Source organism: Vulpes lagopus, chromosome X (genome assembly GCF_018345385.1).
Source record: "Vulpes lagopus strain Blue_001 chromosome X, ASM1834538v1, whole genome shotgun sequence".
Taxonomy (NCBI): domain Eukaryota; kingdom Metazoa; phylum Chordata; class Mammalia; order Carnivora; family Canidae; genus Vulpes; species Vulpes lagopus.
The window spans coordinates 70,073,264-70,092,827 of NC_054848.1; the positions used below are offsets into that span (position 1 = coordinate 70,073,264).

The window sequence follows — 19,564 nt, forward strand, 5'->3', positions numbered from 1 at the left end:
AAAATAGAAAGGAAGCCAAGGTTATTATGTTAGGTAAGTGCTATTAAATTTAAAATTCTTACATGTTTTGACCTGAGGCTATCATAAAACTTAAAAGTTATGGGTTTAACATTTAAGTGTGCCCTTTTATAGCTAAACTTAAAATATAGTATTTTAAACAGTGTCAATTTTTTCTTTGTGAAATTACAAATAATGTAAAAATTATTAGTGATTTAAGGAGGTAAAAGCATATAGCTTGACTTCATTTTCTTATTAAGATATAGCTGAAAAAACCAGTTTTCTAGATAGAAATGAAGGGCATAGTGGAAGATCAAGTATATCTGTAAATAATGCTAACACTGTAAAAAGCTAACACTGCAAAAGTGTCATGAAGGGACAGGAGCAGAGATATATTGAGTTAATGGTTGATTGCATACTTAAATGCTTTTATGTCCACCATATTTTTTAGTGAAATTTGATTGTTGGATATATACTCTAGCCTATTTGGGATTACTTAATATTTTTTCTTGACTTGTTTGAAAATATACTACATATCTAAACGAATGTAATTTTCCTCAAGGAGTCAAAAGAAAATTGGAATATAGTTCAAGATAATTTGAAAAAAATGAATCTTAATGTAAACACTGGGATAGGAACCAGGGACTTAATAAATTTAGCAAGTCACTTTTTCTGTGAAATGAGAGAGTTAGTCTAGATGATTTTTCAGATTACTTTCCAGCTCTAAAACACAATGGTTTATATAATCTTTTTGTAAGATACCATGTACTGAAATCATTTTTGTAATCCTAAATAAGCTACATAAAACTGCTCATATTTCTGTCAAAGTATAGTATTTTATTAAAAAAATGTTCTTTGAATCAAAATGAAAAGTATGTTCTTTTAATTGGGGGGATGGAATCAACAGAAATTTTTATAAGTTGCTGTAGTAACTTCTGTGATGCATTTTGTATTTTTGAAATAATTTGTAAGGACTCAGTAACATGGCAATGAAGATTACTGTCCTCACATCTAACATGTTTGCTTGTTTAACATTATTTGATGGTATGCATGTGCTTTCTAACAGAAATCATTACTGATTTTTGAGGTGTGATGTTTTGTGGTTTAAAACAGATTGGGCTGTTTACATGTACCTGGAGTCATTAGTACACTTTATATGAAATAGCAAGCTAATTATTAGAGATTGTACATGGAATCAAAGTTTTAGAGTCAATATCCATAAAACATCAGGTTCTTCATAATAGTATTTGTAGGAAGAAGATATTTCTATGTATGTTAACATTGCCATTAAGCGGAAAAGGTGATGTCTTGTTATCCCCAAATGTTAGGGAAAAAAAGTAAGGGAAGTAATAGTAACAATAATGATAAATAGCAGCTGAGTGCACTAAACATATCAACTTATTTAAATCTCAGAATAACTTTGTGGTATAGGTAATATTATTTATTTATTTAACATATATTAACTTGTTATCTGTATTTTAAATATTTTATTTATTTATTTTAGAGAGAGAAAGAATAATCTCAAGCAGATGGCCCACTGAGCATGGAGCCCTATGTGGGGCTTGATCTCATGACCCCTAGATCATGACTGAGCCAAAATCAAGAGTCAGACACTTAACCAACTGAGCCAGTCTCCCCTTGTTATCCATGTTTTAGAGATTAGGAAACAGTACACATAATTTGCATAGGATTCCTCAGGTAGTAAATGACAGGTTAAAACCCAGGCAGTCTGGCTTCAGAGCTGATGTTCTTCATCATTATACTCGAACACTATGCTGACAAAGTATCCATAGATAATTGTCACAGTTTTTGGCACTTTGAAGAGGGAAACATTACTCTAATTTCCCCCTTAGAATTAAATATTAGGGTTCTTTTTATTTACTTTCTTTATTTTTCATAGTTCAAATTTGCTGCCAAAGCCATATTCTCCCTTAAACAACATGACTTTAATGCAGGACTTTTTTCTTTTTTACCTACTTACTATGTAAATAGAAATAATAAAAGACTAAGGTTTACTTTTGAGGAATACTTTCACACCTCAGACTTCCGGGATTGAAAAATTACCAAAAATTTTCAAAGTTGTACAATCTCTAACTGGAGCTTGTTGCTTAAAGTAAGAGTCTGTCAAAAGACAATAATGATATATATTATACTAAGTGCTATTTTTATGTTTCAGTACTTCGTATTTGTGATTCTGGGTTTCTCTCTTAGAGTTTCTTATTTTTTTCTTTGTAGCGTGACCGAATTACAAGTTTTAGAAAATCTACAGTCAAAAAAGAAAAACCTCTTATTCAACATCCTATTGATTCTCAAGTTGCAATGAGTGAGTTTCCAGCAGCTCAACCATTATATGATGAACGATCTTTGAATTTGTCAGAAAAAGAAGTACTGGATCTTTTTGAAAAAATGATGGTAAGTTAAACCTCTACTTTTGTTGTAATTTTAAAATGTATGTGCCCAGAGTAGCATGGGATTTTAAGTAGATGTGTTTGTATAGACGGTGTTTATATCATGTAAAGGAGAGAACAGAAACCTGTTGATAAAACAGAACTATTTTCAGAAGTATCTGGTTTTTGAAAAACATCCAAACCTGACTATTACTTTTACAATGGACTCCGGAAAGCAGGAGCTCTCTTACTTATTTATTTGTGTTCTCTAGTATTTTGTAGTCTTTGGCACATTGAATTCATTTTTTTAAATTAGTTTTTTAACTAGTTTGCATTTCTGTGAAATAAAACAGGTCAAAGTTCACTTTGCTGAAAACAACACAAGCTGTCTTATTGGGTATATGAAATAGAGTTGGGAAGACAGAGGGTAAAAAATTAAAAAACAAAATGGACGAGAAACAGTGCCTGGAAAGAGAAGGAAGATGGCAGTGGAGTAGGAGGACCGTAGGCTCAACTTGCCGCAGAAACAGAAGTGGATAACTATCAAATCATTCTAAATACCTCAGAAATTGACCTGAAGACTGAGGGAACAAACTCCTAGAACTAAAAGGAGAGAAGAGGCCATATCAAAGAAGACAGGAAGTGCAGAGACATGGTTTAGGGGAAAACGAAATCAAAGCTACTAAAGAAGGGAGGGAATTCTGGTCTGGAGAAGCAGAGAGAGAAAGACAGGCAGGCAGAGAGAAGGAAAGAAGGAAAGAAAGGAAGAAAGAAAGAGGAAAGAAAAAAGAAAGGAAAGGAAAGAAAGAAAAGCACTTAGGGGGAAGCACATGAAGAATGTTTCTTCAAAGCCATTGGTTTGGAAGATAAGAGGGGCTGAATTTCATGAGTTCCTGAACCAGCAGGGATTAAAGCCTGGAGTTTTGAAGGTCAGCAAACTTGGCTGGATAGAGCCCTGAGGGCACTGACCTGCTCTTGAAGAGAAGGTAGGCAAACAACCCAGGGACAGATGGCATGGAAACAGTGATCTGAAGAGCACCTGGAACACATGGGGATTATTTGCTATTCTCTGAGTTTGCCCCTGAGAGGTTGCATTCACTGAGACACCTCTCTGAGAACATCCGAGCTGGCTGGAGCCATTCCCCTCCCCCCCACATAACACCATAAAAAGTGAGCCAATTGCTGGAAGCAGCAGAGCACCAACACTGGCTGCATAATTTACTTACACCAAGCCCCACCCCTCTGTGCATTATTGGAACTACCCTTCTCAGGCTTGCTACAGGACCAGCATGGTGGGCCTCACCTCAGAAGACCAACATAAATCCTTTACCTCACCACATCTCCTGATCAGGGAGTTTTACAGGGCCTCAGTTCCAGTGGAGGTGGTGACAAGCCTCATTTCATAAGCAGACCAGAGCACACCTGGTTAAACTCCCCACATTCAGGCCAGAGTCCAAACACTGGCCACAGTAAGCAGGGAGAGGCTCTGCAGAACATTGGCCTGAAGGATAGAGCAACTCAAACACAATAGCAGGGCACATGCAGCACACAGCAGAGACACTCCCTGAAGCTCCAGGACTTGGACACTACATGACCTTTTCTTCATAAGGCAGTTACTTTCAGGAGCAGGAGATATGACTGACTTTCTAATACACAGAGGAGAGAGGCTTAGAGAAAATGCAGAGACAAAGGAATTTATCCCAAAGGAATGAACAAGATAAGACCTCAGCTACAAATTTAAGTGAAACAGAAAGAAGTAACATGACTAATGAAGAATTTAAAGCAATGATCATGGGATGCCTGGATGGCTCAGCAGTTGAACAGAGTTCCAGGATCGAGTCCCACGTCGTGCTCTCTGCATGGGAGCCTGCTTCTCCCTCTACCTATGTCTCTGCCCCTCTCTCTCTCTTTCTGTGTCTCTCATGAATTAAATAGATAAAATCTTAAAAAAAATAAAGCAACGATCACAAGGATACTCACTGGGATTGAGAAAAGAATAGAAGATATCAGTTACGGCCTTACCACAGAGATAACACATTTTTTAAAGATTTTATTTTATTCATGAGAGATAGAGAGAGGTAGAGACATAGGTAGAGGGAGAAGCAGATTCCCCACACGAGGCCAAGGCAGGACTCAATCCCATGACCCCGGGATCATGCCCTGAGCCAAAGGCAGATGCTCAATCACTGAGCCACCCTGGTACCCCCAGAGATACAACATATTAATTGACCTAGCAGTAACATTTGATACAGTTGATCATTTTCTCCAATTTGAAATGCTTCCCCCTTCCCTTACCCCCAACATTGATTTGGTTTTCCCCCTGCTTCTTTGGTGCTTCTTTTCAATCTTCTTTGCTGATTCCTTTTCATGTTTTCAGTCTTTAAAGTAGAGACCCAGGGATCAGTGCTTGGACATCTTTTCCTCTCTTTTAACATTATCTTCTTTGGTAATTACAACTAGTACTGTGCTTTTAAGTTCCACTTGTGTACTCACAGTTCTCAAATTTATCTCCAAAGTTAGTCCTCATGTCTGAACTTTAGACTCACATATTAAACTTCAAAATCAACATCTCACCTTGGATGATGGGTAGAATTCAACAAAGGAGTATATTCAAAACTGAACTGCTGATATTCCCCTCCAAACCTGCTCCTCCCACTGTATTCCACTTCTTAGCTGATGGCATATCCATATGTCCAAAATCTTTGGAATGGTCTTTGACTACTTTTTATTTTTTATCTGCAATTCATTTTGTAACCCATGTATTCTTCCTTCAAAGTAAAGTACTTGGAATAACTGACCATTTCTTATTACCTTTGTTGGTCCCACACTAGTTGAAATCTCACCTGGGCTCCCACAGTAGTGATAGGACTATAGGACTATTGCAACTCTTAATTGATCTCCATGCTTCACCATGACTCTCTACAGCATATTTTTAACACAGAAATATTATCTACTTAAATCCTGAACAATGTCATATCAGTTGGCTTATCAAATCTGTCCCGGGGTTCCCATTTCATTGGTATACAGAAGCTTATAATAGCCTGTAAGAGCCTATATGATATGATTCCCACCTTACTTCTTTGGTATCTTCCTATGCTACTTTTCCCATTTGCTTACTCTGTTTCAGACATGTACCTGCCTTTTTTTTTTTTTTAAGATTTTTAAATGTATTTATTCATGACAGACACAGAGAGAGAGAGGGGCAGAGACACAGGGAGAGGGAGAAGCAGGCTCCGTGCAGAGAGCCCAGTCTCCAGGATCACAACCAGGGCTGAAGGTGGCGCTAAACCGCTGGGCCACTGGGGCTGCCCACCTGCCTTTTTTTTTTTTTTTTAAATAATTGTAGCCGTAGGCAAAAATGATTGTTGGTAGTTTCTAAATTTTTCAATTTGTGTAGAGTATTTACAGTGTTTTAAAACTTTTTACATTTCTATTTTGTGGTTTGAATATTCTAATGTTAATGAGAATATTACCACTTTCCTCTTTAAATGTGTTATGTTTTTCTAAAAGATTTGCTTGTGGATTCATAAATGTGATTTATTTTATTTTATTTTATTTTTTTAAATAATAAATTTATTTTTTATTGGTGTTCAATTTGCCAACATACAGAATAACACCCAGTGCTCATCATAAATGTAATTTAAAGAAAGGTACAACTTAAAGCCTCATTTTCTCTATTGGGAGTTTTTCTTTCCATGGGGATTTCAGAATAGGAAATGAGATAAATATGATTTGATTAAAAGTAACCAAAAGATCAATAAATATTTTTTTAAGAATTATATCTCTTGGGATCCCTGGGTGGCTCAGCGGTTTGGCGCCTGCCTTTGGCCCAGGGCGCGATCCTGGAGACCCGGGATTGAATCCCACATCGGGCTCCCGGTGCATGGAGCCTGCTTCTCCCTCTGCCTGTGTCTCTGCCTCTCTCTCTCTCTCTCTCTGTGACTATCATAAATAAATAAAAAAATAAAAAAAAGAATTATATCTCTTCCTTGAGAGAAGTCTATTTGTAAATTGAACATTATATATTTTATATGTTATTTTTAATTTGACCATTATTTATAGTGAAGAAGTTATTTTATGAATTACGATAGCTTTCATTTACTATGCACTTATTGGCCAGGCATGTAACTAAATAGTTTATATGTATTATTTCAATTGATCCTTATGAAAATGCCACAAAGTAGATGACATAGTTGTACCCCATTTTTAGATAAGGAAATTGAAGCTTAGTGTATGAACAAATTAGTCCTGTAACTGGCTAAGCTAATAAGTGGCTGAGCTGGAACTTAAATTTAGGTACATAAAAATGTAAAAAAAATGGCAGTTCTGTAGCATCTTTTTTTTTTTAAAGTTTATTTATTTGAGAGAGAAAGGGAGAGCGCAAGCAGGGGAAATGGCAGAGAGAGAGAGAGAGAGGGAGAAGCAGTCTGATGTGGGCCTCCATCCCAGTAATCTGGAATCATGACCTGAGCCAAAGACACTTAACTGACTGAGCCACCCAGGTAGCCCACAACCATTTTTTTTTTTTATATGTACACTGTGCCAGGTTGCTCTATGCTGGAGGTACAAAGATGAGTGCAATACCTCGAGTGCCCCAGTAGAACTCAGAATTTAGTCAGAGAGAGAAGAAAGTGAAAAAAATGGTTTCCATAGTAGCAGGACACCTGTGAAATAGGCTACTGTAGTCACTTAACCCAGTGCAGAGGCTCAGGGAGGAAACAGGGAAGACCTGAATATACTATGAAACCCCATGTCACCTAATGAATTTTCAGTTTTTTTTGGAATTAAAGCATTCTCAGAGTTTGAACTATTTACTTTATCAAGATCCAATGCCTTCTGTATGTCAGGTACTGTTCTAAGCTCTTAGGAAAAAGAGCAGAGAAGAAATCAGGGGAATCCCCTTCTGTCAAGAAGCTTATGTTTTGTAGGGGTGATACAGCAGGACCTAATAGGTAATTTTGAAAAAGAAAATGGAAAAGTTTATTTGACAACTCTCCACTGAATATCAAACATGTTGTTAGATCCAGGGGAACATAAAGAAGACAAATTCACTATCCTTGCCTCTAGGATTTTATTTTGTATGTCTGAAAAGGTAAGAACAGTTTGAAAAAAAGTTTTAACCTTATTATTTTTAAATGGCTGAAAAAAAAATTAAAGAAGACTGTTTCAGGGCACATGAAAATTATATGAAATTCAGTGTTTATAGAGATAATATGTTTGAATGCAGCCAAAGCCATTTGTTTATGTATCATTTGTGGCTCCTTTTGTGCTACAACTGCATATTTGAATAGTTTTGATAAAGATCCCGTAACCCACAAAGCCTAAAACATTTACTGTCTGGCCCTTTATAGAAAAAGTTTGTCAACCTCTTCACTAGTCTCTAAACTTCTTGATTTACTGTCCTGTTAGAAAAAATATGTATGTTCGAGCAATAACCTCATTATATTTTATTTAAAAATTTTGTACATATTTGTATGTACTATGTGTAGTATAAAATGCAGACATAATAAAGAATAGGAAAAACATGAACAAGGTTTTAAAATGATTTAAAATTTTATTTATTAATAGTATAAAAGCCTTTGCTGTTATGATTAACTGTTTAGTGAGAGCAATGTCAATATGTTATAGGCAGTAATTAGAAGGTGTAGTTCCAAGTTCATTTCGTTTGGTTATTTGGTTTAATGTCTGTTATAGTTGAAACATAATCTGACAGAAATATATAGGTCCCAGCAGAACAAGAACATCATTACAACACTTATTAAATCATATTATTAACTTTTCTCAGTCCAATCTATGAGTCAAGGAAAGGTTTTCTGTGGAACCATTGCTAGTAAATTTCCATCTTTCCTGATGACAATTATAACTAATTTGGAGTGTTGCATTTTTACATTTTTAAATAAATGGATCAAAATGTGCTTTAAAAAATGGGCTTTAACTAATTTAATAAGAGTCTCGGACTCTGCATTTTTGCAAAGAAGGGGAAAGAGGTGAGTCATGCAAGAGTGAAGGAGACTGACAGGGAAGTTGGATCAGTTTAATGTGATTTTTAAAAAAGATTTTATTTATTTGAGAGAGTGCCTGTACGTGAGAGAGAACATGAGCGGCGGGGAGGGACAGAAGGAGAGGGACAAACAGTCTCCCCCCACCACAAGCAGGAAGCCCAATGTGGGGCTCTATCCCAGGACTCTGGGATCATGGCCTGAGCCAAAGGCAGACACTTAACCAACTGAGCCACCTAGGCGCCCCGAAGTGTTTCTTTCTTTAATGAAGTTTATTTGAAAAAAAAGTTTCTTTCTTACTAATTGTTAAACTTACAAGGGATTACTAGTGTTTTTGTGCATGAAAAAGCCTCATGCTAAATTTCAGCAGTTTTTAAATATTTTGTCGAGATAACCAGAAAGATTTGAGAGGTACAATATGTTTTCATCCTTACTTCCTATCAAATTTCATATTATAAATATTCCACACTATTTGAAATATCTTGCTTTTATTAAAAAAGAGCTACATTTTTGACTCTGTAGCACTTTGTGTATTTTGGTTTCATTTTCTTTCTTGCAATGGCTTAAATTTTACATGTAGGGTAACCTTATTCAGGAATCTCACTTAGAAAAAAAAAAAAAGGAATCCCACTTAGGTTTTTCATAAAACATCTTTTTTAAATTTTCATTTTATTTATTTATTTACATCTTTTTTTAAGTAAATCATATATATTGGCCATGTTTTTTGTTCCATTAGTGACTCAAAGAAAAGTAGTTTTTATATTTCATTATTGAAACAGTCTAGCAAATAAACTGAGTTGTTAAAAAAAAAAGCCTGTATTTTCATTCAACTCTGATAAATCTCCTACACTGAGTAATTTTTCTACTTGTTTGAGTAAATTTTAAGCAATGATTTCTATGGGTCTTCTGACAGTATTTGCTGACAAAGGGAATGTGTTTTAGTTTAATGCTATGTTGTTTTGTGTATATTTCAGCAGCTTCTAATGAGAGTTTCTCCAATGTCACCAGACCTTTTTCTTTTGCTATTATTGAAAGAAAAAGTTTAAAAGAAGCTTCTAAACATGTCATTAAGTTTATAAAATTTCACTGAAGTGCTGGATTGAGTATCATATGATTTTAATTATTGCTGAGAAATTTGGAAAAGCTGTCTTCATGTTCTGAATGCTTGGCTTTTAAATGGTCTGCTAATTTGAAGTGGCCTTGTACTATCATTAGCTAATATTTTAAAGTACAATATGCACATAAACTGGGAGTCATCACTGATAATGATATACATCCATATTAATGGATGTATTAATAATTTTAATCTTGTGTAATCAGCTTATTTATTTAGATTATCATTATTTTTATCATATGATGGATGAAAGGCTCAGACTTGGGAGTAGGATATATAATAGTCTAGTATTTTCCCTTGAGCTTACATTTTTGCTATTATCCTATTATCCTCAGTGTTTGATCTTTGTAGGAATCTTTGAATACCACTTTTCCATTTTTGTTATTTTTGATGGTTGATTTAGTTAAAACTAGAGAAAACAACCTGTAAATCCATTTAGCCACATACAGGTAAGCTGCAGTATGTTGCAGTACACTGACAGTGAACAGATATGCATTGTGAACACCTCACTCTGCTTAAGATACCTCATTTATCTTAAGGGCCTCTGGATCCAGTGATGATTCCATTGTTATGTTAAATATTAGACCTTATTTTCTTGTATTTTAAAATAAAAATACATATTTCTCAAATTACAGCAGATCCTTTATGTTGTCTCTGGACTCTGGAAACTACTGTTTCAGAATTAAGGATTATGGGAAAGTAAAAGCAATATTTGGTGTTTTTTTAAATATCCAACATATGTTCTGAATTTACCCTCCTGATGGTAAAGAGGCATATTTTGGTATTAAAAGTTACATCCCTCCAATAAGACCTGAAAACAGAAATAAATAAGAATTTTTGTGCCATACTCAATAATATTCATTTAATATCATGCTTTTTTCTTGCTTTTGGCTTTATACTTTTGGTAGAGATAATGTATTTAGATAACTTTTTTCCTTTAACTTTGTTTTCAGTCTGAGCTTTTATGCTTTATGACTGCAGTCTGTATAGGTAAAGTTAACTTGATCTTTTGAAAACATGAGATAGTTACTTAATTCCAGGTAGAATTGGCCAACTATTTAGTTATGTAGCAAATTCTTGATAACTTTATTGGAGTTTTACAAATGTTTTTTTTTCTTTCCAGTTCACAGTAACTAGAGGAATTATGGAAGTATCTTTAGAAAAATTAATTAAACAAATATTGTAAAAAAAAACTGTAATAATTATTCCTGCTAGGCATATTTTTAGATATTAGGGTAACATTGGTTCATTCCATTCGGGGTACAGTTCCCTTCAACATAGAAGTTAAAGACTACTTGAATAATTACTACTGACAAGCAGAAGGAAGAAGGCAAGCATTTGATGATGAAGTCAAGTTCACATTTTAAAAGAGCAACTGGAAAATCCAGCCTTAACCTGGGATCAAGATATGTTGCAGAAACAGAAACAGTTTATAGAAAATAAAAAGAAATTGGGACGCCTGGGTGGCTCAGTGTTTGAGCATCTGCCTTTGGCTCAGGGCATGATCCTGGGATCCAGGATCAAGTCCCACATCAGGCCCCCTGCCAGGAGCCTGCTTCTCCCTCTGCCTATGTCTCTACTTCTCTCTTTGTGTCTCTCATGAATAAATAAAATAAAAATCTTAAAAAAATACATAGAAATTTATAACAAATTTATAGAAAGAAGGAACAAATATTCTCGATCATAGGCAAGTAGAGATATAAAAATAATAGGTCGACACTTCTCATAATGCAAAATAGAAAAAATAGTGTAAAATAAAAAAATGATGTTGGAAGATAAGGAGAAAGTTTTCAAAATTATATTATCACCCATTAAAAAATTTATGAAGGGAGAGAATGAGAGGGGATGGGATAAGGAGAACAAGAGAGTGAAAATGAATGAATGAATGAATGAATGAATGAATGAATATGAAAATGAATAGACAGGTGATTCAACTTTTAACCTCATTTGACTATTCTCATATGGCTCCTCAGTAATAACTTTAAGAATCTGAAATTTATTTGCTGAAGAAGTCAATTTATCTGTAATGCTAACATTGCATCATGCTTGAAGGAAAATAAATGGTTTTGTGTTTACAAATATAGCTTTAATTTAATGCAGTCCCTATCAAAATACCATGGACTTTCCTCAGAGAGTTGGAACAAATTATTTTAAGATTTGTGTGGAATCAGAAAAGACCCCAAATACCAGGGGAATTTTAAAAAAGAAAACCATAGCTGGGGGCATCACAATGCCAGATTTCAGGTTGTACTACAAAGCTGTGTCATCAAGACAGTGTGGTACTGGCACAAAAACAGACGCATAGATCAATGGAACAGAATAGAGAATCCAGAAGTGGACCCTCAACTTTATGGTCAACTAATATTCGACAAAGGAGGAAAGACTATCCACTGGAAAAAAGACAGTCTCTTCAATAAATGGTGCTGGGAAAATTGGACATCCACATGCAGAAGAATGAAACTAGACCACTCTTTCACCATACACAAAGATAAACTCAAGATGGATGAAAGATCTAAATGTGAGACAAGATTCCATCAAAATCCTAGAGGCGAACACAGGCAACACCTTTTTTGAACTCAGCCACAGTAACTTCTTGCAAGATACATCCACGAAGGCAAAAGAAACAAAAGCAAAAATGGACTATTGGGACTTCATCAAAATAAGAAGCTTTTGCACAGCAAAGGATACCGTCAACAAAACTAAAAGACAACCTACAGAATGGGAGAAGATATTTGCAAATGACGTATCAGATAAAGGGCTAGTTTCCAAGATCTATAAAGAACTTATTAGACTCAACAGCAAAGAAACAAACAATCCAGTCATGAAATGGGCAAAAGACATGAAGAGAAATCTCACAGAGGAAGACATAGACATGGCCAACAAGCACATGAGAAAATGCTCTGCATCACTTGCCATCAGGGAAATACAAATCAAAACCACAATGAGATACCACCTCACACCAGTGAGAATTGGGGAAATTAACAAGGCAGGAAACAACAAATGTTGGAGAGGATGTGGACAAAGGGGAACCCTCTTGTACTGTTGGTGGGAATGTGAACTGGTGCAGCCACTCTGGAAAACTGTGTGGAGGTTCCTCAAAGAGTTAAAAAGAGATCTGCCCTCCGACCCAGCAATTGCACTGCTGGGGATTTACCCCAAAGATACAGATGCAGTGGGATGCCAGGACACCTGCACCCCGATGTTTCTAGCAGCAATGTCCACAATAGCCAAACTGTGGAAGGAGCCTCGGTGTCCATCGAAAGATGAATGGATAAAGAAGATGTGGTCTATGTATACAATGGAATATTACTCAGCCATTAGAAATGACAAATACCCACCATTTGCTTCGACGTGGATCGAACTGGAGGGTATTAAGCTGAGTGAAATAAGTCAATTGGAGATGGACAAAAATTATATGGTCTCATTCATTTGGGGAATATAAAAAATAGTGAAAGGGAATACAGGGGAAAGGAGAAAGAAATAAGTGGGAAATATCAGAAAGGGACACAGAACATGGAAGACTCCTAACTCTGGGAAATGAACTAGGGGTGGTGGAAGGGGAAGTGGGCGGGGGATGCGGGTGACTGGGTGGCGGGCCCTGATGTGGGCACTTGATGGGATGAGCACTGGGTGTTATTCTGTATGTTGGCAAATTGAACAAATAAAAAATAAATTTATTAAAAAAAAACAAAAAATACAAATACAGCTTTAGAAATATAGGTGGTCAAATATTTAGACTTTAAACAACATTTTTTTGTAGCTACAAAGTACTATATTTTTTTCATGTATTGTGGAAGTACTAACTAAATGTTCTAATGTAAACTTTTGTGTTTTGAGTACTTTAAGAACTAGTTAGTTTAGAAGAGTTTCTTGTTCAGTTATATTGTTTAGAATTAATATTGCATAATGAGTATTGCTGTATTTAGTTTAATGATTGTATTATAAAGTTGGAGTTAATGATTTGGAAATATTAGCTGCCTAATTAGGAGTATGCATCTTATTTCTATAAGAATAAAATGAGTCATTGTGGTCTCTTCTGTTCATATGAATGATACCTATTCCTAATCAAACTTTGTAACCAATTTATAAGTATAAAAAATGTCAGTTGCTGTAAATCAAGTTAAAACATTTAGAGAAAAGTTCCTAAATACCACATTGGTTCAACAAATATTTATTAAGCGTTTAGTCGTTCCAGGAACGACTTTGGCTTCACTTTGTACTTTCAAATTAGCTTGGAGTTTAGGGGAGGTGATTTTATCAGATAGTTTCAGTTTAAGTGCTATAATATAGGATTTAATATGGAAGAATAGAATGTAGATAGTCATTTCTAAATGAGGTATTTCAGGGATAAATTTGAAGATAAATTGGAAGGATTCATAGTTAACCAGATAAGGATTTAGATGGGGTGGGTGGGATGAGATGGGATAAGGGTTAGGAATGGGGAGAGGGTGGTGAAAATGAGAGCATTCTAGGCAGAGAGAACATCATCATGAACGAAGTAATGGAAACGTGTAATATCATAGTGTATGTAGGAAAACTACAAACAACCTTGCGTTATTAAAGCAGTCTTTGAAAGGTAGTTAATATAAACCAGGCTTAGTGTGCATGAGCATACTTAAACCTAACAACATTATTTTAAGCCTATAGTCTCATATCCTCCTTATTTTGCCTACTTCCAATGATTGTACTCTGATGGTATGATCTTAGCAGTATATGCCATTAAAAATTAAACGGAGGCACATTATAATGTAGAAATATCACTGGAAGAAGAGTCAACTGTCTACCTAGAGACTGCCAGATGTGGCAATTCCACACTCTTATGCTTGGCTGTGAGGTGTACAGATACAGACACTCAATCTTGTTAGCATTCCAGAGTTGATTCTACTTGGGAGATGCAGATTTATGCTAACCACGTTTGTTGAAGACTATAATTTAACCAGAAACCTAGCCTAGCATATGTAAGCAGTGCTTAGGGGTTTTTTTTTTTGTTTTTTTTTTTTTTAATTTTTTTTTTTTTATTTATTTATGATAGTCACAGAGAGAGAGAGAGAGAGAGAGAGAGAGCCAGAGACACAGGCGGAGGGAGAAGCAGGCTCCATGCACCGGGAGCCTGATGTGGGATTCGATCCAGGGTCTCCAGGATCGCGCCCTGGGCCAAAGGCAGGCGCCAAACCGCTGCGCCACCCAGGGATCCCCCAATGCTTAGGGGTTTTGATGGAAACACTGTGAGTCAGCTGAATGATGTGCTGGACAATAAGGTCATAAAATCAGACGCTGAATTAATAGAGGTAAGGTGTTTCAAGATGTGGGACGTGGTAGTCCTTTCCTTCCTTGAATTGATCAAACCACAGAGTATTTGAGAAAAATAATTACAAACACTAAGTCATGTCAAATTAAAATAATTGAAGCAGATAGGTACACTTTAGCCTGAAGGAGAGAATGATGCCTTTAAATAACATTTACATGGTTTTTTAGTTTGGTAACCTTTGCCTAGTCTGACTTGCATCTTCTAAGGTCACACTCTTATCACTAGTCACTTGAATTACTTTAGTAGCCCAAATTATTGAATGAAAGAGAAGCTGTTCTGGCTAGTTATATATAACTGACTATTATTTAGAGATACTAGGTAGCTCTTGGGTCAGGAGGGTTATAGAAACAGGCTTCAGATTATTCAGGAATAACTTTCAGAACCACACAACTGAAATTTGGTCCAGTGAAGGGCTATTGCCATCCCAGAACCACTTGGTCAAACTGTCGTGATAAAAAACACACAGCTGCAGCCATCAGTTCCATAACCATATATCCTGTATTGCCATCCATGCCAGCAAAATGGATTGCTTACTTGTGGCCTGCTTCCTTATATAGTTCATTTCTGAATCTACAAAACCTGTAAATGCATTTCATTGGTGGAAACTAAGCCATATCTTTGTACTCTAGTCATAAGGGAGTCTGGCAAAATGTAGTTTTTATGGATTCTTCTTTGGTTTGGTGGGACTGACACTGAGAGGATGTATTAAAATGTAGAGAGTGTATTTAAATGATACTGAGAAGCCAAATACGACAGAAGACACTATGGTTTCCTAGCTATTCTCTTAGACTTCACTAAATTTTTTCTCATTCTTTAAGACCCAAATCCTGGTAAAAACTTCTCTGATCTTTTCATCTATCTATCATCTGTGTTTCCAAAGCATCACATACATGCCTCTATTATTATTATTATTATTATTAAAGATTTTATTTATTTATTCATAGAGACATACAGAGAGAGAGAGTGGCAGAGAGGCAGAGACACAGGCAGAGGGAGAAGCAGGCTCCATGCAGGGAGCCCGACGTTGACTCGATCCCTGGTCTCCAGGATCACACCCCAGGCTGCAGGTGGCGCTACACCGCTGCACCACAGGGACTGCCCTACATGCCTCTATTATAATTGGATATATGTTTTCCCTACTACATCATGAATTATTTATTTTTATTTATTTAACAAAGATAGCGTTGACTAAGTATCAGGCATTGTTCTAAGTGCTGCATAAAGAATTCATTTAGTTTGTGGCTACAAGCTTTCTTTCAATTTGCACTCCCATAGCCAGCCTAGCATACAGAGTCCTTGGTGCATGGCACATTTCCAGTCAATAAGTGATTCAATATTTAGAAAGTAGAGAAGAAATAATGACCCAGTCCTGCAACTTTGACTATTCTATTTTGTTGCACATTAAGTCTTCTAAAGAAAAATTTGGCTAAAATTATACTTCCCTAATATGAGATGGGCTGACTGTGAGGTAATAGGTTTTCTGTTAGTTGAAATCAAATCAGGGCATAGGTGAGCATCTGTGGGCTACATTAAAAATGCTATCCAGCCTTGTTTGTCTGCTTCTGCTTTGACTCAACAATGCTAGATCTAGCCTATCTATGAGTGAGGGAGACGAAAAAAATGTCTTCTGTCTTCAAGTCAGAAGGCCAATATACAAATGAGAATTAAGGATATACGATAGGAAAGATAGGGGTAGAGACAGTGACAGAGGTGATTAGTAAGGAGGATCCTGTTATATATAAATAAAATGTGTAGGTATTGACTGTGAACACATCATAGGAGTCCCTGCAATGTATGCAAGAATAGATCAAGAGATTCTTGCTGTCATTGAAATTAGTATTCTATAGTAGATGCAGCTTGATTTCTTTTCATGGATCCTTTTCTCCCCCTCACATTCTTACATATGAGTCTTTAATGTTGATTTTATTTTTGCTCATTACTTTCCTTTATTAAAAAAATAGTAATGGCCAGAATTATTAAGAGAATAAAAAGAAAAAAATACTGATTTAAAAAAATTAAAATATAAATCACATACTTTAAAATTCACCATCTTAAACATTTCAGTGTGTTTTTTAGTATATTCTAAGAGTTATGAAGCTATCACAACAGTCAATTTTAGAACATTTTTATCACTCCAAAAAAACACCATACCCATCAGCAGTCATACCCCAATTCTCCTATTCCCCATCCCCTGCCTGTGGCAACCACTAATCTATTTTCTTTCTCTATAGATTTGCCAATTCTGGGCATTTAGTGTAATCATACAACGTGTGGTCTTTTGTGACTGGCTTCTTTCACTTAGCATATGTGATTTCAAGTTTCATTCATGCTATAGCATTTATCAGTACTTGGTTATTCTTTATGACTGAATATTGCATTGTCTGGACATACCACATTTGTTTATCCATTCATCACTTGAGGGACATTTGGATTGTTCCCACTCTTTGATGCTTCTGCTGTGAACATTCATGTGAAAATTTTTGTGTGGATGTATTTCTTTCTTTTTTTTTTGTATAAGCTGGGCCATGTGGTAAGTTTATGTGTAACTTTTTGAGGAACTGCTAGACTATTTTTGAAATGGGCTATATCATTTCACATTCTTACCAGCAGTGTGTGAGGGGTCCAGTTTCTCCATATCCTTACCAATGTTTCCTATTATCATCTTTTTGTATCTTAGCTATCCTAGTGCAAGTGAGGTGATGTCTCATTTTGATTGTACTTCTATAATGAATATTGATACTGAACATCATGTGCTTACTAGCCATTTGTAGATCTTCTTTAGAGAAATGTCTGTTCAGATCCTTTGCCCATTTGTAGTTGGGTTCTCTTTTTATTGTTGATTTGTGAGAGTTCTTTATATATTATGGATATAAGTCCCTTATCAGATATATGATTTGGAAACAATTTCACCCATTCTGCCTGTTGTCTTTTCATTTGATGTTGCTTTTTTAAAGATTTATTTATATACACAGAGAGAATATGAGTTGGGGGCGAGACAAAGGGAGAGAGAGAATCTCAAACATACTCTGCTGAGCACAGAGCCTGATGCAGGACTCCATTTTAGGACCCTGAGATCATGACCTGAGCTGAAATCAAGATTTGGATGCTCAACCAACAAGGCCACCCAAGTTCTCCTGATGCTGCTTTTTGAATCATAGACATTTCCACCTTGGTTTTGTGATCCTTTATTAATGTCTTAATATGTTGTAAGGGTTTTTTAAATAAGATTTTATTTATTCATGAGAGACGCACAAAGAGAGGGAGAGAAAGAGACACAGGCAGAGGGAGAAGCAGGCTCCATGCAGGGAGCCTGATGGGGACTCGATCCCGGAACTCCAGGATGACACTCTGGGCTGAAGGCAGGCGCTAAACTGCTGAGCCACCCGGGCGTCCCGTGTTGTAAGGGTTAGTATAATTTCAAAGTGAAGAAAAATAATTTGTCCAGTGACAATGTGTGGGTATCATATAATAAAGGAAAATTCCCAGTCAAATTGAAGCTTATTGAATCTCAAAAGATTTCTTGTAACTTAATATTTTTTCCTTTATTGAGTAATTTTTGTCATCCAAACACAGCTGATTATATTTCTGATTTTCTTTTTTTTTTGCTTTCAGAATCCAGCAACTTCTCAAGAACTTTTCTTCAGTGACATATTGTAGATAGATATTTCCTATTACTTTAAAAGTCATATTTGTTCTTCTAGATAATAGTGATCTTAAGGGAGAATATGCCAAATGGTAAATTGTTTGTTTATTTTTGCTATCAGGGTAAATTAATATCTGTGCTAAGGTTATCTGATGTATGCTACAAAATAGCTGCCAGTTTATTCTGTGGAATAGTTTAAAAACATTTTTTCATTCTGCTCATTGGTTGACTAGGTAGAGATATAAACCATTAATACATGGTAAAATTTATACAATGTTATGGTAAAAACTGAAATAAGAAATAATAGTGAAATATCCACCAAAATGAGCATTGTTGGTAGTTACAGCAGGACTTATGATTTTAAAAGAGAATATTAGCATTTATTAATCACTTTTGAAATTCAAGCAGAAATTTTTAAACACTTATAATAGATGTTCTTTCTAATAGGAGGACATGAACCTTAATGAAGAACGAAAAGCTCCTTTACGAAACAAAGATTTTACCACCAAGCGTGAGATGGTTGTCCAGTATATTTCTGCTACTGCCAAATCTGTAAGTAGTGACACTTCCCCGGCACTACCATAATGAGTTTAGCATTATCTGCTCAAAATTAAGTAAACCTCAGCTCTTCAAGTTCTTGTCTCACTGTACTTCTATAGCTTATTAAGAAAAAAACACTTATGTGTATTTTTACACATTTGGTATATATTTAAAACTGCTGGGATCCCTGGGTGGCGCAGCGGTTTGGCGCCTGCCTTTGGCCCAGGGCGCGATCCTGGAGAACCGGGATCGAATCCCACATCAGGCTTCCGGTGCATGGAGCCTGCTTCTCCCTCCGCCTGTGTCTCTGCCTCTCTCTCTCTCTCTGTGACTATCATAAATTAAAAAAAAAAAAAAAAAAAAAAAAAAGGGATCCCTGGGTGGCGCAGCGGTTTGGCGCCTGCCTTTGGCCCAGGGCGCGATCCTGGAGACCCGGGATCGAATCCCACATCAGGCTCCCGGTGCATGGAGCCTGCTTCTCCCTCCGCCTGTGTCTCTGCCTCTCTCTCTCTCTGTGACTATCATAAATAAATAAAAAATTAAAAAAAAAAAACTGCTTACAATTAGACTTATTAA

At 35.9% G+C, this 19,564-nt stretch overlaps 1 protein-coding gene across 6 annotated transcripts in view; it reads left to right on the forward strand.

The window, feature by feature from the left end:
- The window catches only part of DIAPH2 (diaphanous related formin 2), a 1,156,455-nt gene that overhangs the window by 142,526 nt on the left and 994,365 nt on the right, over positions 1-19,564 (forward strand). For all 6 annotated transcript variants that reach the window (XM_041741554.1, XM_041741555.1, XM_041741556.1 and 3 more), the window contains 2 exons: positions 2,233-2,409; positions 18,896-19,000. In XM_041741554.1, coding sequence (XP_041597488.1) covers positions 2,233-2,409; positions 18,896-19,000 — 282 coding nt within the window. The remainder of the gene's footprint in view (positions 1-2,232; positions 2,410-18,895; positions 19,001-19,564) is intronic.